Raw genomic sequence first — 23,728 nt, forward strand, 5'->3', positions numbered from 1 at the left:
ATTACCTTGCTCTCTTATGAATGGAATATGTTGATAGTATACCTACAAATGATGGGCTGCATAAAACTAGGTTGAAACAGTAGGATGGTTCACTTACTCTGTATATGTGGATAATGAATAAATATAAAAAACAAAGATGCTGTAACTTACCAAACGAGAAAGCGTTGGTATGTTGATAGACACAAAAAACACACACACAAATATTCAAGTTTTTGCAACCCAAGGTTGCTTCATCAGGAAAGAGGGAAGGAGAAGGAAAGACGAAAGAATGTGGGTTTTAAGGGAGAGGGTAAGGAATCATTCCAATCCCAGGTGCGGAAAGACTTACCTTAGGGGGAAAAAAGGACAGGCGCACACACACACACACACACACACACACACACACACACACACACACACACACACACACACACACACATATATATATATATATATATATATATATATATATATATCCATCCGCACATATACAGACACAGGCAAACACATGTAAATGCAAAGAGGTTGGGCAGAGATGTCAGTCGAGGCAGAAGTACAGAGGCAAAGATGTTGTTGAATGACAGGTGAGGTACGAGGGGCGGCAACTTGAAATTATCGGAGGTTGAGGCCTGGTGGGTAACGGGATGAGAGAATATATTGAAGGGCAAGTTCCCATCTCTGGAGTTCTGACAGGTTGGTGTCAGTGTGAATTATCCAGATAACCCGGACGGTGTAACACAATGCCAAGATGTGCTGGCCGTGCACCAAGGCATGTTTAGCCACAGGGTGATCCTCATTACCAACAAACACTGTCTACCTGTGTCCGTTCATGCGAATGGACAGTTTGTTGCTGGTCATTCCCACATAGAAGGCTTCACAGTGTAGGCATGTCACTGTCGATGGATTATGAATAGTGTACCAAAAATGGTTCAAATGGCTCTGAGCACTATGGGACTTAACATCTGAGGTCATCAGTCCCTTAGAGCTTAGAACTACTTAAACCTAACTAACCTAAGGACATAACACACATCCATGCCTGAGGCAGGATTCGAACCTGCGACCGTAGTGGTCGCGCGGTTCCAGACTGTAGCACCTACAAACGCCCGGCCACCCCGGCCGGCGAATAGCATACACAACAACATATTAGTCACACCTCTCCCACTTACAAAGATAGGGAAGGGGAGCGACAAGATACAGTTTCTGCCTGCCCTTACCCCTCAAAAAAATTTACTCAAAGATACTGACGACCTACAGCAGGTCCAGTCATAAAAGTTATGAAGTTATGTTACATCTCAGAACATATGACCTTGGTGTTTTTGTTGACAGTAAATTTTGGTTATGACTTAACGAAACTGTGCATCCTTGAAGCTATTGCCAGTCAGGTAACTCCAAAAATCTGACAGCTCAAGGTAGATTGTCCCCCCCCCCCTCCCCCCGCTGTGTGTGTGTGTGTGTGTGTGTGTGTGTGTGTGTGTGTGTGTGTGCACGCACGCGCGCGTGTTAGTGGGACATGTGTGCCTCTTGACTAGCACAAGGAAAAGTGTTCAGTATGTATCACAACATCATGAAGACTTTCTTATCAAAAGATCATACTGAGATTTCCATGCCGAATTTCAAGTTTCCCTGAACCAATTTTCATTATTTGTGAGAGGTCACAAATGAATTTTGAGTTGCCACATACTGATTAGTAATTGTTCCAAGTTCAGTTAGAAACTGATGACAAGATATACAAGAAAACAGTGATACTGTTGTTCAATTGCAATGTTTTCTGAAACAGTTACTTGGATAAATTTAAAATGAAAATTACATCATTACCATTGCTGTGACCTCGAGTCACAATCCTATCAAACAGACTATCCTTCAGTCACAACAGATGAAAGGGACTGCACATATGCCAGGCGAAACTCGTCTATCAGTATTCCAGTGGCCCTGTGCGGAGGTCGTCTACAGTGAAGGCTACATTGCATGCCACTCATCACATGCAGGCAACAGAAAATAACAGTAGTATCCCTCCAGACTATTACTTAAGCCATGTCCAGTGGCTCGGCTGGCAATGAGTTTCATCCAGCAGAGAGATATCCAGCAGTGGGAATCTTCAAGTGTGTCCACAGTGGTAACCACTGCAGCTATGGCTGCATCAGACCAAAAAGGAACTGACACTCAACAGAAGTGTTTGCAACAGTATAGACATAGCATTGTGTTGGGCATGCACTGTATACTTATCTGGAAGTTGAATATTTGTGTTCATTAACAAAATTAGGTTTTTGGAACTTTGTACCGTAACCATTTCAATGTTTTCATAATGTGTTCATGATGTGAATTTGAGTGTGGTGCCCAACTTACACTGGCATCAGCAGCACTTCAGTCTATTGTCAATATTCTAACAGACAGCAGATACACTTCAGAAGCTGACAACGAAGATAATTGGACAATAAGTTTCATCCCAGCAGAAATAGATGACATGAACAAACAGAACTGTACTTCTACATCCGGCAATGAGGATACATGGGCAACTCCAGTTCTACGGTTTGGTGTAATTATAACAGTCTATGTACAGTGGTGTGGATTTTAAGGTTTCGGATGCCACAATATCAGGAACTATGGAACATGTTTATGAGTTGTCTCTCCTTTTTGAGTTTTCACTCTACCCTGTCACCAACTGTGCTGTCTTTATTCATTTATTTATATATTTGTTGTTGTTGTTGTTGTGGTCTTCAGTCCAGTGACTGGTTTGATGCAGCTCTCCATGCTACTCTATCCTGTGCAAGCTTCTTCATCTCCCAGTACCAACTGCAACCTACATCCTTCTGAATCTGTTTACTAAATTGGTGATCCCTCGATGCCTCAGAATATGCCCTACCCACCGATCCCTTCTAGTCAAGTTGTGCCACAAATTTCTCTTCTCCCCAATTCTATTCAATACCTCCTTATTAGTTACGTGATCTACCCATCTACTCTTCAGCATTCTTCTGTACCACCACATTTCAAAAGCTTCTATTCTCTTTTTGTCTAAACTATTTATCGTCCAAGTTTCACTTCCGTACACTCCATTGAAATACTTTCAGAAACGACTTCTGGACACTTCTATCTATACTCATTGTTAACAAATTTCTCTTCTTCAGAAACGCTTTCCTTGCCATTGCCAGTCTACACTTTACATCACCATTTATTTATTTATTTATTTATTTTTCTTCAGGAATCTTAGTTAAGAACAACAATTTGTGTTGAGTTAAATTGCAGATGACACAACAAATGTAACTTACAGCACAAATACTACACCTCCAGCAGTCCATAAGCAACATGCAGAAAAAGTTGCTACAAGGACTGGATGAAAGGGACCACTGACAAAAGGAAGCTGGAAGGCATCCCAGCGACCCATCCTTTTGACGCGATTAAGGAAAACTGGACAAGTTACATAACCCAGATGGAGAAACACTTCATGGTGCACAGAACAACAAGTGATGTCATGTAACAAGCCTTTTTGCTATCCAATACTGGGGCAAACATTTATGGGTTAATGCAGCAGTTGATTCAAGATAAGGATCCAAATGTATTAGGTTATACAGAGATTAAGGACAAATTGTCTGAAATTTTGAATAAAATTCTCACAGGTTATACAAACTTTACAAGAAACTTGGTCAGACTTTCAAGGAATTGGTTGCTGTGCATCAGGGTCTAACCAGAGACTGTAAATTTAAATATAATCTTTCATGTAGAGATGGCAATAACGACCATGCTCTTAGACCAGGCTCCTGATGCGAGTTTAAAGAAAGACCTCATTAGATTAAATAATCTCACGCTCGAAGAATGTTTATCTGTTATTGTGGCATTTGAGCAGATGAAACAGACAGAACGTGCTCTCATCATGGATAACCGATGTGTTCCAAACAGATCATCATAGCCTCAGCAAAATTCCAGTAAACTACAGCAGGCAGAATTGAAAAACCTTCCATAAAGAAGGTGGAAAATGTGAATTCATTGGGCATGCAGATCACAATCAGCAAAATAGTGTTGAAGTCTTGTGTTAACTTCTTAATTACCTAAAAGAGAATCTTGTTATTACAAAGCCACAAAGTGTTTGCATGTTGGAAAAAGGGGCACAAAGCAGAAGTATCCCTGCAAAAACAATGTAGGAATATTCAGGACACAATATTCAAGGGAAGGCACTGAAAATACTGAAGACGACTTCAAAAATAGACTTTACAAAGTAATGTCATGTGGTACTAAAGCAGTTCTGGTGGACATCAGACTTAACGGCAAGAACATGCGGTTCCCAGTTGATACAGGTTCTTTTAACACTATTATCAACAGTGCTACTCATCACTTTATTGGCTCCACATGGTCAAACAAATTTCAGGTTACACCGACAAACTACAGTGATCAACCAACAGATGGCAAATAACTGTAAACTAACTGCTCAGTAGAAAAATAAGACAGTGTAAGCAGCAGTACTGGTGACACAGTCTCCAACAGCTGCCAAATTATGGGACTAGACTTTTTGAGCAACTAGGGTTCGGAGTCCAGGACTCAGCAAATCAAACACACATAACAGACGAGAAAGTGGAATGTGCACAATTCTGTCAAAACTACAGACAAGTTTTTCTGTGTCACTCCAGGGAAGGTCAAAGATTACCAAATACATATCACTTTCAAGCCCAAAGTTATTTTGCAATTCTACAAGGTTAGACCCACCCCTTGCACATTGCATGATTAGGCCAAGTAGGAGGAACTAGATAGAATAGAAGGTAATGGCATAATTGAACCCATTTTGAGCAGTCTCTGGGCCACACCAATGTAGTAATGGAAAAACCAAATGGGAAGCTACAGTTGTGTGGGGACTTCAAATCAATCATAAATGCACAGTTTATTGTCAGTACCCATTAAACCCCACGAGCCAATGAGATAATGGCGAAGTTAGGCCGTGGACAGTATTACTAACACACTGATTGGACTGACACTTACCTGCAATGGCCTCTCGAAGAGGAAAGTCAAAAAGTTATGGGTGTTACAAGACTTTTGGTAAAATTTCGACCCCAGCATTGTTCCAACACTATCTTGAGCAGTTAATCAAGAAGGCTTTGGGAACTGTAAATTCCCTTGACAACACAGTAGTCTCAGGGAATAACATGCAAGAACCCTTACACAACTTGGTCAAGCTGTTTAAAAAATACTCCAGATGGGACTTTGTGTTAACAAGGACAAATGCTCATTCATTCTAACCAAAATAGAGTAGCCGTGACACATTCTATCAGAAGACTGAATCCTGATGACCATCAAACTTTTACAGCCCTTTTCCAGGCTTTCAGCACCCACTAATGTAAAGCAACTGCAATCAGTCTCGGGTAAACTTCGTTATTATAGTAAATTCATTCTGGTGCGGCCAAATTTGACAAACCAGTCCACAAACTGTGGCAGTGGGGTGGGGGGAGAGGAAGGGGGCGGGTTGTGGGCCTCAAGTCGCAACCCCTGCCACATAAACTACTCTTCGACCACAGAAGGCAGCCAGGAGTGCATATACGCCAGTCGAAACAAGTATGTCAGTATTCCAGCAGCCCTCTGTAGAAGTTGCCTACTGTGAGGGACTACACCATACCAATCATCACGTTGAGCTAATAGTATGGAGTGGTAGAATCACTCTGCACTATGACTTACGTCGCATCCTGTGATGTAGCTGGCAATGTGTGCTATGCAGCGAAGAATTATCCAGCAGTGGGAGTCTTCGAGTCTGTACAAGGCAGTAGCCACTACAACTCCAGACACACTGTGCATCAGACCATAAAGGAAATTACACTCTTCAAAACTGTTTAAAACAGAATAGAGACAGCATTATGTAGCTGGACACAGACAGAGACAGGATTTTTACAGACTGGAACCTGTGTTCTTTGATAAAAGTGTGCCTTTGGAACTTTGTGCTGTAATTATTTCAGGGGTTATATTTTTAAAATGCGAGCCTGATGTCAATTTGGGAGTAACCTCCAACTTATTACACCAGCGGCACCTCAGAGTCTATTGTCAATATTCTACTTAGCAGTAGATAAACTTCAACCATAGTTTGCAATTTTCCAGACAAGTCAGTCCTCAATAAATTTTGGAAACTACTTTTACTAAAGGACTGTGCAGTAGTACAGGGAGAGAGAGCTAATAGTGCAACAAGCACTGAGTTACTCAGGCACAAGATATGGGAGGGTAATGGCTATGTCCTAGTTCATGGTGTCATCCTAGCATTTATCTAAAATGCAATCAAATATCAGGATGGCAATACAGACATCTAAACTCTTGTCCTCCATAATATGGGACCAACACCTTATCAGTTATTTAACAGCCTGTCACTTGCTTCCCCAGAGCAAACAAGAAAACTCTGTTGACACTTGGCTGTTTCAGCACTATTTCCCCAACTATCTGCCACACAGGAATAGCTGTAGGTACCAACCTATCCCTCATAGCTGCTCCTAGGAGTCACCGCCCATAACTATCTGGGTCCACTTGTGGCTGACAAAAACGAATATCAACCTGCTATAAGGTGGTAGGAATTGACATCCATCTTCTGGGGTGGCAAATGTTATTTGTTGAGGTCGATCCATCAAACATGTGCTCTCAGTCACCTCTGCTACTGCTGCCCAAAGGGAGGAATTTGCAAGCGACCCAGAATTTGTTGATGTGCAAAACTAACACTGCCCGTCACGTCTAGGCTGGCTTCCTGACACATCACAGCCAACATAACCTGTAACAACTCTGTCCAACCAATAGCTTTGTCAGATCAAACACCTTTTCTTCTTCCCACAATGAACCTTTCACTCTGCAGCACAGTGTGTATTGCTTTGAAACTTCCTGGCAGATTAAAACTCTGTCAGACCTCGACTTGAACCCAGAATGCGCAACTCTCTTACCGACTGAGCTATCCAGGCACGACTCACAACCCAAACTCACACTTATATTCCTGCCAGTACCTCTGTTAGGAGGTGAGGTACTATATTCCAGTCCTGGTCCAGCATACTGCTTTAATCTGGCAGGAATGTCTCTTTGTATTATTATTATTATTATTATTACTATTGAAGTTTCTTTTTTTAACAAAATTCAAACACTTCCACTGATATTTCTGCCAGATACTTCAAGCCATCCTTGGCATGAACCAAGAAAATGACAATGTGATGCTATAAGTGGCCTTGTATGCTCCACCGCGACAGAAGGACCCTTTATTGTATGATTATATGATAGCGGAACAAACACTGGTAGCAGTTACTTCTGTAAAATATCTGGGAGTATGCGTGCGGAACGATTTGAAGTGGAATGATTATATAAAATTAATTGTTGGTAAGGCGGGTACCAGGTTGAGATTCATTGGGAAAATGTAGTCCATCAACAAAGGAGGTGGCTTACAAAACACTCATTCGACCTATACTTGAGTATTGCTCATCAGTGTGGGATCCGTACCAGATCGGGTTGACGGAGGAGATAGAGAAGATCCAAAGAAGAGTGGCGTGTTTCGTCACAGGGTTATTTGGTAACCATGATAGCATTACGGAGATGTTTAGCAAACTCAAGTGGCAGACTCTGCAAGAGAGGCGCTCTGCATCGCGGTGTAGCTTGCTCGCCAGGTTTCGAGAGGGTGCGTTTCTGGGTGAGGTATCGAATATATTGCTTTCCCCTACTTATACCTCCCGAGGAGATCACGAATGTAAAATTAGAGAGATTCGAGCGTGCATGGAGGCTTTCCGACAGTCGTTCTTCCCGCGAACCATACGCGACTGGAACAGAAAAGGGAGGTAATGACAGTGGCACGTAAAGTGCCCTCCGCCACACACCGTTGGGTGGCTTGTGGAGTATAAATGCAGATGTAGATGTAGCACTGTACATCCTAGAATGTGCCACAGACACTGGTCAATAGCACAGAGGTATCCTTGCTTCACATTGTATAACAAATAGGATTGGAACTACTAAATAATATTAATTAAGTCTGGTGGCCTATGTAAGGGGCTACTCACAAGTACCTCAATGGTTTCAGAAAATGACTACACGAAAGTTACAAGACATACAGAAAAATGGCACTTATCAGTGGTCAGAGCATCTCTCAAGCTTCGTTTAATAATATGTGGCATGGCATAGTTGCACTACGAGGCAGGCATTTCAGAATGTGTAAACAATTCATCCACTCTGTGGTGCTGCACTGAATTAGTTCACACCTGTATGTAGGCAACACAAGGAATATATTTCCATAGCGGACTGCTGTCTCACCTACTCAGGTTATTTATGTCAACCACTTGACTGAATTGGATGCACATACTGCCAATTCACAAACAGTGCTCATACTGAGCACGTATAATGCGAGTTGAAAGCTTGGAGAGATGCTCTATCCACCAGTATTTGTCTATTATAAATACACTGCGTAATTTTCGTACAGTCGTCCTCTGAAACCCTGAAGGTACTTATTCATAACACTGCATAAATTGACAACAGATCACTACAGAAATGAAAAACAAAACTATTTAAATCTGTGTAGAAAGAAATGCACCTTATCATCCCTGTATTTGGTACTTCACCTATAATTTGAATTGCAAGCACCTGCTTTCACCCTCAATGGCAATCTCTGTATCATACCCTGACATTGGTAAATGCTGCTTATAATACGATCACAACAGAACTTTATGCTCTCTCTGCTGGTGCAGTCAATGAACATGGCTAAAACTGCAGACATATATTTCTCATGTGAAAATACACTGCTTGAAAAAAAGAAGCACCCAGAAGGAGAAAAGGCAACGAAATGAAACTTCATGGGTTGAGAAGTTATGTGGTGTTATACAGCGATTAAGAAACAAAGTTTGGCAGTATGAGCCCACATATCAGTATGATGTTGCACCCCTCTGGTCTGGATGCACTCACTGATTTGGTTGGGAAAGGTGTCATAAAGCCACTCTATGCTCTCCTGCGACAAGCTGTCCGAGAACTGCTACAACTTGTTCTTGATGTCCTGGATACTGTCACTAAGACGGAGCTGATGTTTGAGCTGGTCCCACCCTTCTGCTGGAGACAGGTTTGGGGATCTTACTGGCCACAGGAATTCCTCAACGACATGCAAGCAGTTCATGGAGACACATCCCATGTGTAAACGAGCATTGTCCTGCTGAAAAATGGCATCACGATACTATCACATGAGAGGTAACATGTGGGGACACAAAATGTCTGTTACATACCACTGTGCTGCCCTCAATCAATACCAGCTGTAGCCTGACATCACACTTGATGGTGCCCACACTATGATGCCAGGAGTAACACTACTGCGTTTCTTCAAAACATTGGAAGAATGGGACCTTTCCCCAAGTCACACACTCTTCAATGATGGTCATCCAGGATAGTGCAGAACCACAATTCATCACTGAACACAATGTGATGCCATTCACCAGTAGTACACAGATCACAGTCATGGCACCACTCCAAATACAGTCATTCGCACTGTAGTGTTAATGGCAGACTATGCAATTCCCTAGTCCACCTGCTGCTGACCTCCAACCAATTGTGCAAGATGGTACAGAACATTGCAGGGAGTCCAGTATTAGATCACAGACAACAGGCACAGATGTGAAGAGGTTACAATGAGCTTGGTGTACAATATGGATATCCTCCCAAGTGGTGGTCAGGTGGGGTCAGCTGGAAACTTGACAACGAGTATGGCCTGCGCCCCATGTTCCCATGCAGTCCAACATCAGACCACTCTGTCAGGTGCTGATAACGTTTTCTTACACAAGCAAGTAGTATCTTCATGTCCTTCACAGTGATCACTCAACATCTGATGGTATTCATGCTCCTTGTATACCCTATCAGGCTTAATAACAACACTGAACACAAAAGGACACTCATGCACTCTGGTGGCTATTCTACCTCTCACAGAGAATTGCAATTCTACTCATTTACATACCCATTGATCGTTTGTATGTATATGAAGTTACATTGACATTTGACCATGGCTTCTGCATGCTTCACTTTTTTTGTCTGGTTGTGTACTTTTCTGTATTTACTTAACCATTCATTTACCAAACGCTTGGATGAAGAGCAATTATTCTAGATGTTGTGCCCCATCACTGACAACTAATTCCGAATTTTATCTGTACCAGATCCCTGACAATGACTTTGTACATGATCTACAATTTTATTTCAATCAGTAGGCAAAATTATCCCTATTTTTAGACCATACGAGCATTATTGTTAAGCTGAGTAAGGACGCGCCAACAGGGAAAACAGTAAATGATGTTTTTGTGATAGTTACTGACTGGATTAGTAAAAAAGGGCACGCTTAGAAAAAACACAGCTCTTTCAGTTCTACAAAATTGTTAAGGCTTTCGTGGCCACTTGTTGACAAACTGCCTATTGGCTTCTGTCTCGGGTTCTTCGGCCGAGGTTCATCTAATGATTTTTCTGACGTTTCGCCAGCACGAGTGGCTGGCATTGTCAAAGCTTCACCCTCCATTCGTTCACCACCGGCAATGGAGGGTGAAGCTTTGACAATGCCAGCCACTCGTGCTGGCGAAACGTCAGAAAAATCATTAGATGAACGTCGGCCGAAGAACCCGAGACAGAAGCCAATCTTTCAGTTCTGTTCTGTGAAAAATATCCCACCTCCTATTACCCAAGAAACCAACAAGAAACGATAAGGAGGGTTGAATGTTCTAAATTCATAAATACATGCACACTGATGTAAACTTAAACTGGAAAAAACATACACAGATCAGCCACAATGTTATGACAATATAAACCTGTCCAGGTGATAGCAGCATCACCTGGAGAGGAATGACTGCTAGTCAGACACATGCACAGTGAATGTACTTTCAATGAGCATGCTACTGGTGTGTACATTGGGGAAGGTGTGTGATCTATCTGAGTTTGACTGACGGCAGACCGTGATGGCCCGGATGCTCAGTATGAACACTCTGGAAACTGCACGATTTTTCGGGTTTTTGTTGAGTGCTGTGGTGTGTGTCTTCAAAATCTGGCAAAACCATGGTGAAAACATGTCCAGGCATCGTGGGGTTGGATGGCCACACCTCATTACAGGTGTCAGACATTATAGGCTGGTAAAACTGGACTAGTGGCAAACTGTGGTGGAACTATCATCAGACTGTGTCAAGTGTGTCTGAACGCACAGTGCACCTAACACTCCTAATGATGGGCCTCCGCAGCCTATAACCCATGCACATTCCGATGTTAACACCACGACATCGGCAACTATGATGGAAATGAGCATGTGACCATCAGGACTGGACATTCACGCGCAATGGCAGAGCACTGGGTGGTCTGACGAATACCAATACCTCCTTAATCATGCCAATGAGAGGGCACATATCCATCTTCTTCCAGGGGAACAGCTCCTTGACCCCTGCAATGTGGGATGGAGACAAGTTTTTGGTGGCTCCATTATGCTCAGGGGAACATTCATGTGGGTATCGATGAAGCGCATGCAAGGCACCATGACAGCCATGGAGTATCACACAATGGTTGCAGACCACGTACACCCCTTCATGACGATCATGCTTCCCAACAGCAGTGGCATTTTTCAACAAGATAATGCTCCATGTCACAAGGCCAGGAGTGTGATGGAGTGGTTCGAGGAACACAGTGAGAAGTTCCAAATAATATATTGGTTCCCCAACTCACCAGATCTGAACCTCTCGAACACATCTGGGATGTGATTGAACATGGTGTCAGAGCTCATCAGTGGAGTGGAACACAACGTACTAAAACTGTTGATACTAAAAGGTTCAATAAGAAGGGTAATAAAATGCAGACAGTGGCAGAGATTCCCAATATATTGTCATATACTGTTATGATCTACAAGAAATTCACATCAAACATGCATCCGAAAGACTACCACTATGGACCTCTGCTGTCCATCAAAGTCTCTGAAGCATAAACTGCCATAGAATATTAATATGGTTCTTCACAAACTTTTTGTATACACTCTGGATGGAAATTCATCAAATTGACATTTGAGGCAGAGTTGAAGTAATCTATTAGAGACCAAAGTTCATCCCTGAGAAGTCATGGCAGGTGACGAGACACCCGACGTGCTATATTTGGTTAAGATAACAGGTATGGCTTCACAAAGATGTTCCACCATTTGTCTGTCTTCTTCATGCCGACTGTAATGTTACAACTCATATTTTCCAAGATGACAATTTTCATGTCAATTGTGCTAAAACTGTGGTTGCTTGCCATGGTAAAAATTCTGGAGTACCCATTGCTGTCAAATGACCCACAAATGTATTCAATTTGAATGTGATCAAAAACTTTGGAACTACCTGAATGTGTCAAAAGTTAGGTGCTGCATCTACACAATCTGGCAGGCATGCACATAACCAAGTCTCCAACATCAAGAATTGAGTCACTCATTCACACCAAGTCGAATCACAGTAGTTATCTAGGCTTGCAAAGGATATCTTGCTATTCTGCTATTAGAATGAAAGTGACTTTTTGTACAGAGAGAGAGAGAGAGAGAGAGAGAGAGAGTTCAACAAACCTCCAGTGTTTTGTTGGCTGCCTCTGGGGTGTCAAATTCCACAAATGCAAAACCTTTTATTTTGTTACTTGGTTTATACTTCGGTATTGAAACATATACTACTTCACCATAAGATGAAAATACTCTCTTGAGCCACTCATGATCAGCATCAGGTGGGAGCTGCTCCTGAAAGAGACAGATGATGAATAAACCATTGTTTGCAAAAATTACTATTCTTTATACAAAGACCTGAATTTCAAGATTTGTTGAACTTAAGCAAATAACACAGAAGTCTTCACTGCTTACCACATATATGGTACAATCTTCCTCATTTTCCTTGATGTGTATTGGTGTTGTACGGTACACTTTTGTCCCATCCTCGGTGACTGACAGAATCTCAGAGTCTCTTAATGCTTTTGCAATATCTTCTATATTTGAAGTTAATGCTCGTATCTTGTTGAAGCGCAAAAAAATTGCAAGATCCACATCTGTAATCATAGACAAAAAGCAGTTCTGCTTTAAGAGATTTCAAATCATATTTTCACAATAATGCACTTATAAGTCTATCACAGGACAGTGAGTGAAAATAAGGATGCGGGTTATTAGTATGCCAGGTCAGCACTGGTACTGCTTGCGACTCGCTACTTCACCTTCAGAGGGCATCAGGTTCGTGTCCGACACCAACAGGGATGCAGCTGTTTGCTGGCAGGAGTCTTGTTGGCACACTTGAGGTGGCGCACAAAGTGTGAAACGAGGTGAAGAGAGTGGTGAGATAGTACGCCTCGATCTCAATTACCGTGGTGCCATGGAGGAACTCTGTTCATATTTGACAGCAACTGGGTTGGAGCTTGCATTGTTGATTACGTGCCGAAGCTGTGATTATGTTCAAGGCAATAGGCACTGCCACCGAGGTTGCTAAGTGTTTCTGATATCGGAGATTGGAATTGCCGTGGTTTCATAGTAAACCACTTATAATACTTATCATGCTTCCAATGAAGTGGAATTTGGATTGCTGTAGAATTGACTACCTTTTTACATTGACCCTGCAAGTTATTAACTCAAGTTTGTTACAGGTGGCATTTTATTGCACTATGTTGTTCCACAAGCATTAAAGTAGGTGTGTATGAGTGTTATTTTTGATGGAAGATGCAAGAACCAAGAAGAAAGATTGACATTGTACATAAGGATTTGATTCCACAGCAACACACTGATAGACAGAAAGACACATTGCTTAATTTCATAAATTGTTGTAGAATACTGTCTTTATATATATGCCCACTTGCAAGATTTCTTTTGTTCAATGCTAATGACACTGTTTCTCTTGAAGAACTTATTTTAATGCACCATATTTACAAGCTATTCTGTCTTTCATGTAGTGCTGTTAATGGTGCCATTGAGCGGACATACAGTGGGTGACTCTAGAATAAGAAGCTGTTCCTCTGTCACGTTTTGTACTGTTATTACGTTTGATTATACAGAAGTCGCCAAATCATTTCAGGGAGGACTTTGCGTAAATTTTCTTATTGCCAGCTGACGATCTTTCATGAAATACCAGTTTACACTTGATAGTTGGGATATTTTCTTATTTAACATTTGTGTATGTAGAGGAGCCTAAGGGCTGCAAGTCTATTGTTTAACAGAGATGTGTTTACTGTTGTGTTTTTCAACAATTATGGATAACTTTTGTTAATGAATGATTTCAGACATTACTGCATGTTGAATTTTATAAATTTATGGAGTGTGATTTCTAATGTTAAGCAGTGGATACCTATTATTTTGTATTTTCCAAAATGCCTGGTGTTGTCGAGGATCCGGTTTGTCTGAGTCAAGGTGAGCTTGTATATGAACTGAGGTGATGTAGGATAGAACCAAAGGGTACTGTACAGGTGTTGACTGAATACATATGCCTGCATAGTCATCTGCTGGTGACACACTGGTAGAAATCATAGAAATTATTCACGATATGAACCATGGACCTTGCCGTTGGTGGGGAGGCTTGCGTGCCTCAGCAATACAGATGGCCATACCGTAAGTGCAACCACAACGGACGGGTTTCTGTTGAGAGGCCAGACAAACGTGTGGTTCCTGAAGAGGGGCAGCAGCCTTTTCAGTAGTTGCAGGGGCAACTGTGGTGTCACCGCTAGACACCACACTTGCTAGGTGGTAACTTAAATCGGCCGCGGTCCTGTAGTACATGTCGGACCCGCGTGTCGCCACTGTGTAATCGCAAACCTAGCGCCACCACATGGCAGGTCACAAGACACGGACATGACCTCGCCCCAGTTGTACGGACGACATAGCTTGCGACCAGACCTACCAAGTCTTCCTCTCATTTGCCGAGAGACTGATAGAATAGCCTTCAGCTTATTCCATAGCTACTACCTAGCAAGGCGCCATTTGTATCAGTGCTTATAGCTTACTACTATTCAAGAGATGTATTCCAACAAGAGAATAAAGTTAAGTATATTATTCCAGCTACGTACTTTTCTTCTTATTCATTAATAAGTCTCATGTTCCAGTACTTCACGCCCGTCTGCGTTAGTTTAGCGTGCACTTTCAGCCACTTCGATCTACAAGGTGTTGGCCCCGCTACCGACACATCACATGGCGACGAGCGAAAGCGTTTTTTCTGCTTTGGACTGATTTGTTCTTTTTCCCTTTTTGTGCTCTGAATTGCTTGTGTCATGGCTTCGCCACAATCTCCAGATGTACTGTCCGAATTTTTTCGCTTGCAGAATCAGCAGACGCAGGCGTTATTGGAAGCCCTTGGACAGCTCGTCCAGGGTCAACGTGCGCTGCAAACCGATGCGGCAGCCGCCGCTTCATCGCTACCGCAGCCACACAACGCTGTCGCACCGCCATTTAGGCCCTTTGAGGCCGAGTGCGAAACCTGGACTGAGTGGGCCAGCCAGTTCCAGTTTCATCTCGCCGCGTACAGAATACAAGGTAACGAGCGGCAGCCGTTTTTGCTTTCTTGTGTCGGTGTGTCTACCTACCGTGTGATAGTGAAATTGTTTCCCCGACGCGACGTAGCAACTCTGACCTACGAGGAAATTTTGTCGGCTTTAGATGCCTATTTCAAAGAAACAGTAAATGTAGTTGCAAAACGGTATACGTTCTTTCGTACAAAAAGTACGGCCGGTCAGACTAATAGGGAGTGGGTTGCAACTTTGCAAGGCCTTACTAGAGACTGCGCGTTTGCCTGTGAATGTGGCCTCCCATATTCCGATACAATGGTGCGTGATGCAATAGCACAGAACGTTTCTGATGTTCGCATACGGGAACAGATTTTGAAACTCGTAAATCCCTCCCTTCAACAAGTGATAGACATATTGGATAGGCAAGACACACTTGACTTTGCTCAGGACTCATTTGAAACTTCGCCAGCAGTGTGTCACATTAATCAGCCCGCCGGGCCCGCTGCACGGGACGCTAAGCGGCCCTCGCGCCCGTCGCAGCCGCGCTCGCAAACACGTGCGCCGCGTAAGCAAGCAACTGCAGTGAAATCATGCCCGCGGTGTGCATCTAGACATTCGCGTGAAAATTGCCCGTCACGCCAAGCTATTTGCTTTTACTGTCAAAAGAAGGGACATGTTCAAAGTGTTTGCCAGAAAAAGCTTAGATCAGACAATCGCAATAATTCCAGGCCTTTTGCTTCGCGCCGGAATCGAACCCAGGACAATCAGGCTCGTGGACCTTCGCCCATGGACATTAATGTAGTTCATTCCCACCCGTCCAGTGACACTTTAGCTAACAGTGACTGTGTTCGTCCCACCCAAAGTGTGTGTCGACGTCGCAGGAAATCCCGTAAAGTCGCAAGTGCTTCTGTACCTGTATCAGTTCAAATTGCACGTGACAGTCGCTCTTGTCGTCAGCAGGACAATAAACTTTTTGTGGACTTAGACTTTGAAGGCAAAGTGATACCATTCCAGCTCGATACCGGAGCTGCAGTTTCATTGCTCAATCACGACACGTACAAACAACTGGGCAAACCGCCATTGCGTGCCGCAAATGTTAAGTTAACTAGTTACTCAGGACAGCCGATCCCTGTGTTCGGACAGTGCAGCCTTATTGCAACATACAAGGGACAAACAAAACTTGTATCATTTTACGTTCTTCGTTCTTCTAGTGCAGTGAACTTGTTTGGCTTAGATTTGTTTCAATTGTTTAATTTGTCTATAGTAAATCAGGTCCTATCAGTGAATCAGACTGTGCCTTCCGCCAGTGTTTCTAGTCTTTGTGAAGAATTTGCAGACATTTTTGCACCGGGCCTTGGTTGCGCTAAGAACTATCAAGCACATTTGGAATTGAAAGACAACGCGCAACCGAAATTTTTCAGAGCGCGCAATGTTCCCCACGCATTGCGTGATGAGGTCGCAAGAACATTGGCCGATTTAGAATCTCAAGGTGTAATTGAACGTGTGCAGGCTTCTCTCTGGGCCTCACCCTTAGTAATTTTGCCAAAACCTTCCGGAAAATTGAGACTTTGTGTGGACTTCAAGGCAACTGTGAATCCACAACTTGTGACTGCAACTTTTCCTTTGCCCCGCCCGGAAGATCTTTTTGACAAACTGTGCCCGGGAAAATATTTTTCCAAATTGGACCTTGCAGATGCGTACTTGCAAATACCTGTGGACGACGAATCACAGCGCGTCTTGGTGGTAAACACGCATCTTGGCTTGTATCGCTTCAAAAGACTGCCATTCGGGTGTGCATCCGCCCCTGCTTTGTTTCAGCAATATTTACAAACTGTGTGTGCGTCGGTCCCTACTGCTGCGAACTATCTGGACGATATTGTGATCTCAGGAAAGACAGAAGCAGAACATTTGCAAAATCTCCGAACATTATTTCAGGTCTTGCGTCAGAATGGTCTTCGCTTGAGAAAGGACAAATGTGTGTTCTTTGCTCGGGACTTACCCTACCTGGGGCATGTCATAAATGCCCAAGGTATACATCCGAGTCCAGAGCACCTCCGTGCCATACAGGACTTACCTGCTCCGCAGAATTTGAAACAGCTACAGAGTGTGTTGGGTAAAATAAATTATTATCATAAATTTTTGCGCAATGCTTCTTCCATTTCAGCTCCGCTTCATCGCTTACGCCGTAAAGGTGTTCCGTTCGTCTGGACGACGGAATGCGAACGCGCCTTTCGCCAGTTGAAATCGGCGTTACTTTCAAATACTTGCCTTACGCCGTTCGATCCCCGAAAACCCCTTTTGTTGATGGTAGATGCATCGGATTTCGGGATCGGTGCTGTGCTTGCGCACAAAGATGGCTCGCATGATCGCCCTATTGCCTTTGCGTCCAAATTGCTCTCATCTGCGCAAAGAAATTATTCACAAATAGAGAAAGAAGCTTTAGCTCTCGTGTTTGGTGTTACCAAGTTCCATGACTTCTTGTATGGTCGTCACTTTACCATCATCACGGACCACAAACCTTTGACATCGCTTTTTCATCCGACCAAGCCTGTACCTCCACGTACAGCGCAGAAATTCATTCGCTGGTCTCTTTTCCTCTCGCAGTACCGCTACGATATCTTGTATCGGTCCACTGCTAAGCACGGAAACGCTGATGCGTTGTCCCGTTTGCCTGTTGCTGAGGATAAAGCATTCGATTCTTCCGAACTTGCTTGCATGTTCATTGATTCGGAAACCGATGACGTGGTCGCATCGTTTCCGATTGATTTTCGTCGTGTAGCTACAGCCACAGCTGCTGACCCTGTCCTTGCTACTGTTTTGCGTTTTGTTGCTACGCAATGGCCCTTGTCAAAGTCACGGATCGAAGATCCTTTGGTTCGCCGTTTTTTTGCTCACAAGGAGAGACTTTTTGTACGACGTGGTGTTTTGTTGTTGCGTTCTGATAATGATCAATCCCGAGTCGTGGTCCCACGTTCGTTGCCGTCCTCTGTCTTAAAGCTTCTTCACCAAGGACATTGGGGTATAGTGCGTACGAAACACCTTGCTCGTCAGCACTGTACTTGGTTCGGAATCGATGCTGCGATTACGAATATGTGCTCCTCTTGCGTGGCGTGTGCCGAACACCAATCCGCACCGCCGCGTAAATTCTTTGCATGGCCGAACGCCACTTCCCCTTGGCAACGCTTGCACATCGATTTTGCTGGTCCATTCTGGAATGCTCGATGGTTGGTTGTGGTCGATGCTTTCAGTAATTTTCCTTTTGTTGTCCGGATGTCTTCCACGACGTCTTCTGCCACAATCCAAGCCTTGTCTGCTATCTTTTGCATTGAAGGTCTTCCGCAGACTATTGTTTCCGACAATGGCCCACAATTCATGTCCGCAGACTTTCAGTCATTCTGCAAGGCCAATGGTATTCAACATCTGACATCCGCGCCGTTTTCGCCTCAGTCCAACGGTGCCGCGGAACGATTGGTCCGGACTTTCAAGTCACAGATGTTGAAATTGAAAGAATCGCATTCTCGGGAGGACGCTTTGTTACTCTTTTTGTCATCGTATCGCTCTCAGCCCCGCGATGGTCGCTCGCCGGCTGAATTGCTCCATGGTCGATCTCATCGCACCCTGATGTCTTTGCTACATCCGCCGCATCAGGTTCCTGTGCGGCGGCAGGCTCCTGCTTTTGCTCTTGGCGACGTTGTCTATTATCGCAATTATCGCGGTTCACGGCGTTGGCTCGCAGGGCGCATTCTTCGCTGCCTCGGCCGCGCGATGTATTTGGTTTTGGGGGCCTCTGGTGAGGTGCGTCGGCATCTCAATCAGCTGCGCCTCTGTCGTCGCCTGGGTTCTGCCGCTCCCCGTCTGCTTTCAGCGACGGAGCCGTCAGGTCAGCGCCTTGGGGACCCATCTACTGGCTCGCCTCATCCCCAGGTGTTGCCGACGCTGCCTTCCATTTTGCCCCATGGCGTCGCGCCGCCGCCGCAGCCGCCGCCGGCGCCGCCCGCAGTGGACGCGTCGCTGCAACCGCCTGGCGCCTCCCTGGGTCACGCGCCGCCGCTCGCTTCCCGTGACCAGCCGTCCTCCGCCATCCTCCGCCATGGACCTCTTGCCCGCTCCGGACCAGATGTCGTCTTCGCCCGTCGGGTGCTCCGACCACATGGAGGTCGACCCTTCTGTCTCATTACGTGCGCATACACCTCATGTTGACGTGCACCCTGGACTAGGTTTGCAGGCGTTTCCTAGCTCCCCTCGGACCGAATGGCCGGGTGCGGGTGGCACAGCCTCGCCTGTTGTTAGGCTCCCCACCTCATCGCATACGTCAACATGGGGTCCTCCCCACGGCGGGCGGAAGCCTTATCTCACGACCGTTCGCCGATTTGCGGGGGAGGAATGTGGTGTCACCGCTAGACACCACACTTGCTAGGTGGTAACTTAAATCGGCCGCGGTCCTGTAGTACATGTCGGACCCGCGTGTCGCCACTGTGTAATCGCAAACCTAGCGCCACCACATGGCAGGTCACAAGACACGGACATGACCTCGCCCCAGTTGTACGGACGACATAGCTTGCGACCAGACCTACCAAGTCTTCCTCTCATTTGCCGAGAGACTGATAGAATAGCCTTCAGCTTATTCCATAGCTACTACCTAGCAAGGCGCCATTTGTATCAGTGCTTATAGCTTACTACTATTCAAGAGATGTATTCCAACAAGAGAATAAAGTTAAGTATATTATTCCAGCTATGTACTTTTCTTCTTATTCATTAATAAGTCTCATGTTCCAGTACTTCACGCCCGTCTGCGTTAGTTTAGCGTGCACTTTCAGCCACTTCGATCTACAAGGTGTTGGCCCCGCTACCGACACATCAGCAACAGTCCGGATGATTGACTGATCCTGGCCTTGTAACACTAACCAAAACGGCCTTGCTGTGCTGGTACTGCGAACGGCTGAAAGCAAGGGGAAACTACGGCCGTAATGTTTCTCTAGGGCATGCAGGTTTACTGTATGGTTAAATGATGATGGCGTCCTCTTGGGTAAAATATTCCGGAGGTAAAATAGTCCCCCATTCGGATCTCCAGGCGGGGGCTACTCAAGAGGACGTCGTTATCAGGAGAAAGAAAACTGGCATTCTACGGATCGGACCGTGGAATGTCAGATCCCTTAATCAGGCAGGTAGGTTAGAAAATTTAAAAAGGGAAATGGATAGGTTAAAGTTAGATATAGTGGGAATTAGTGAAGTTCGGTGGCAGGAGGAACAAGACTTTTGGTCAGGTGAATACAGGGTTATAAATACAAAATAAAATAGGAGTAATGCAGGAGTAGGTTTAATAATGAATAAAAAAAATAGGAGTGCGGGTAAGCTACTACAAACAGCATAGTGAACGCATTATTGTGGCCAAGATAGACACGAAGCCAACGCCTACTACAGTAGTTCAAGTTTATATGCCAACTAGCTCTGCAGATGACGAAGAAATTGATGAAATGTATGATGAGATAACAGAAATTATTCAGGTAGTGAAGGGAGACGAAAATTTAATAGTCATGGGTGACTGGAATTCGAGAGTAGGAAAAGGGAGAGAAGGAAACATAGTAGGTGAATATGGATTGGGGGTCAGAAATGAAAGAGGACGCCGTCTGGTAGAATTTTGCACAGAGCATAACTTAAATCATAGCTAACACTTGGTTCAAGAATCATAAAAGAAGGTTGTATACATGGAAGATCCTGGAGATACTAGAAGGTATCAGATAGATTACATAATGGTAAGACAGAGAGATTTAGGAACCAGGTTTTAAATTGTAAGACATTTCCAGGGGCAGATGTGGACTCTGACCACAATCTATTGGTTATGAACTGTAGATTAAAACTGAAGAAACTGCAAAAAGGTGGGAAATTAAGGAGATGGGACCTGGATAAACTGAAAGAACCAGAGGTTGTACAGAGTTTCAAGGAGAGCATAAGGGAACAATTGACAGGAATGGGGGAAAGAAATCAGTAGAAGGAGAATGGGTAGCTCTGAGGGATGAAGTAGTGAAGGCAGCAGAGGATCAAGTACGTAAAAAGATGAGGGCTAGTAGAAATCCTTGGGTAACAGAAGAAATATTGAATTTAATTGATGAAAGGAGAAAATGTAAAAATGCAATAAATGAAGCAGGCAGAAAGGAATACAAACGTCTCAAAAATGAGATCAACAGGAAGTGCAAAATGGCTAAGCAGGGATGGCTAGAGGACAAATGTAAGGATGTAGAGGCTTATCTCACTAGGGGTAAGATAGATACTGCCTACAGGAAAATTAAAGAGACCTTTGGAGAAAAGAGAGCCACTTGTATGAATATCAAGAGCTCAGATGGAAACCCAGTTCTAAGCAAAGACGGGAAAGCAGAAAGGGTCTATACAAGGGCAATGTACTTGAGGACAATATTATGGAAATGGAAGAGGATGTAGATGAAGATGAAATGGGAGATATGATACTGCGTGAAGAGTGTGACAGAGCACTGAAAGACCTGAGTCGAAACAAGGCCCCGGGAGTAGACAACATTCCATTGGAACTACTGACGGCCTTGGGAGGGCCAGTCCTGACAAAACTCTACCATCTGGTGAATCCCAAAGAAAGCAGGTGTTGACAGATGTGAAAATTACCAAACTATCAGTTTAATAAGTCACAGCTGCAAAATACAAACGCGAATTCTTCACAGACGAATGGAAAAACTGGTAGAAGCTGAACTCGGTGAAGATCAGTTTGAATTCCGCAGAAATGTTGGAACACGCGAGGCAATACTGACCCTACGACTTAGCTTAGAAAATAGATTAAGGAAAGGCAAACCTACATTTCTAGCATTTGTAGACTTAGAGAAAGCTTTTGACAATGTTGACTGGAATACTCTCTTTCAAATTCTGAAGGTGGCAGGGGTAAAATACAGGGAGCGAAAGGCTATTTACAATTTGTACAGAAACCAGATGGCAGTTATAGGAGTCGAGGGGCATGAAAGGGAAGCAGCGGTTGGGAAGGGAGTGAGACAGGGTTGTAGCCTGTCCCTGATGTCATTCAATCTGTATATTGAGCAAGCAGTAAAGGAAACAAAAGAAAAATTCGGAGTAGGTATTAAAGTTCATGGAGAAGAAATAAAAATGTTGAGGTTCGCCGATGACATTGTAATTCTGTCAGAGACAGCAAAGGACTTGGAAGAGCAGTTGAACGGAATGGACAGTGTCTTGAAAGGAGGATATAAGATGAAAATCAACAAAAGAAAAACAAGGATAATGGAATGTAGTCAAATTAAGTCGGGTGATGCTGAGGGAATTAGATTAGGAAATGAGACACTTAAAGTAGTATAGGAGTTTTGCTATTTGGGAAGCAAAATAACTGATGATGGTCGAAGTAGAGAGGATATAAAATGTAGACTGGCAATGGCAAGGAAAGCGTTTCTGAAGAAGAGAAATTTGTTAACATTGAGTATAGATTTAAGTGTCAGGAAATCATTTCTGAAAGTATTTGTATGGAGTGTAACCATGTATGGAAGTGAAACATGGACGATAAATAGTGTGGACAAGAAGAGAATAGAAGCTTTTGAAATGTGGTGCTACAGAAGAATGCTGAAGATTAGATGGGTAGATCACATAACTAATGAGGAGGTATTGAATAGAATTGGGGAGAAGAGGAGTTTGTGGCACAACTTGACAAGAAGAAGCGACCAGTTGGTGTTCTGAGGCATCAAGGGATCATAAATTTAGCATTGGAGGGCAGCGTGGAGGGTAAAAATCGTAGAGAGAGACCAAGAGATGAATACATTAAGCAGATTCAGAAGGATGTAGGTTGCAGTAAGTACTGGGAGATGAAGAACATTGCACAGGATAGAGTAGCATGGAGAGCTGCATCAAACCAGTCTCAGGATTGAAGACCACCACAACAACAACAACAGTATTCCACTAGTCAAGTGCGTTGGGTGCAGGCTCAGACTGAATGACTTGGTTTGTGTTGATGTGCAACAGGCGAGGGAAATACAGGATAATAGTGTGACGATTAAAGAATGGTTTAAGAAAAATGATAGCATCACAGGTGTGAATTCGGATAGTAAATTAGTAGTCCATGATGGGGGCAAGGAGCAAACAATTAGGGACACTATGTTTACCAGGCTGCAAAATCCGCTGGAAGCTGTTGTGGGTCAGTATGCTTGCAGTTTGCTAGATTAAGTCAATTCAATTGTGGAATTTTTGTAATTTTTGTTAGAATTTGATCAGAAAGTCTTAGCGATGCAAATAAGTGGTATGGAGGCATTTAGGTTACCAGCTATTATGGTAAAACATCGGATGTGCGAGGAAAATTTGAAAGCCATTCAACATAAGGAATCCTGGCAGG

At 43.8% G+C, this 23,728-nt stretch overlaps 1 protein-coding gene across 1 annotated transcript in view; it reads right to left on the reverse strand.

Moving 5' to 3' along the window:
* LOC126244588 (la-related protein 7) overlaps positions 1-23,728 on the reverse strand; it is a 103,489-nt gene that overhangs the window by 58,301 nt on the left and 21,460 nt on the right. Inside the window, exons 3-4 of the mRNA XM_049948252.1 lie at positions 12,770-12,951; positions 12,485-12,649 (exon numbers count right to left, since the gene is read on the reverse strand). Of these exons, the coding sequence (XP_049804209.1) occupies positions 12,485-12,649; positions 12,770-12,951 (347 nt within the window). The remainder of the gene's footprint in view (positions 1-12,484; positions 12,650-12,769; positions 12,952-23,728) is intronic.

The sequence above is a fragment of the Schistocerca nitens genome, chromosome 1 (assembly GCF_023898315.1).
Source record: "Schistocerca nitens isolate TAMUIC-IGC-003100 chromosome 1, iqSchNite1.1, whole genome shotgun sequence".
NCBI classification, from domain to species: domain Eukaryota; kingdom Metazoa; phylum Arthropoda; class Insecta; order Orthoptera; family Acrididae; genus Schistocerca; species Schistocerca nitens.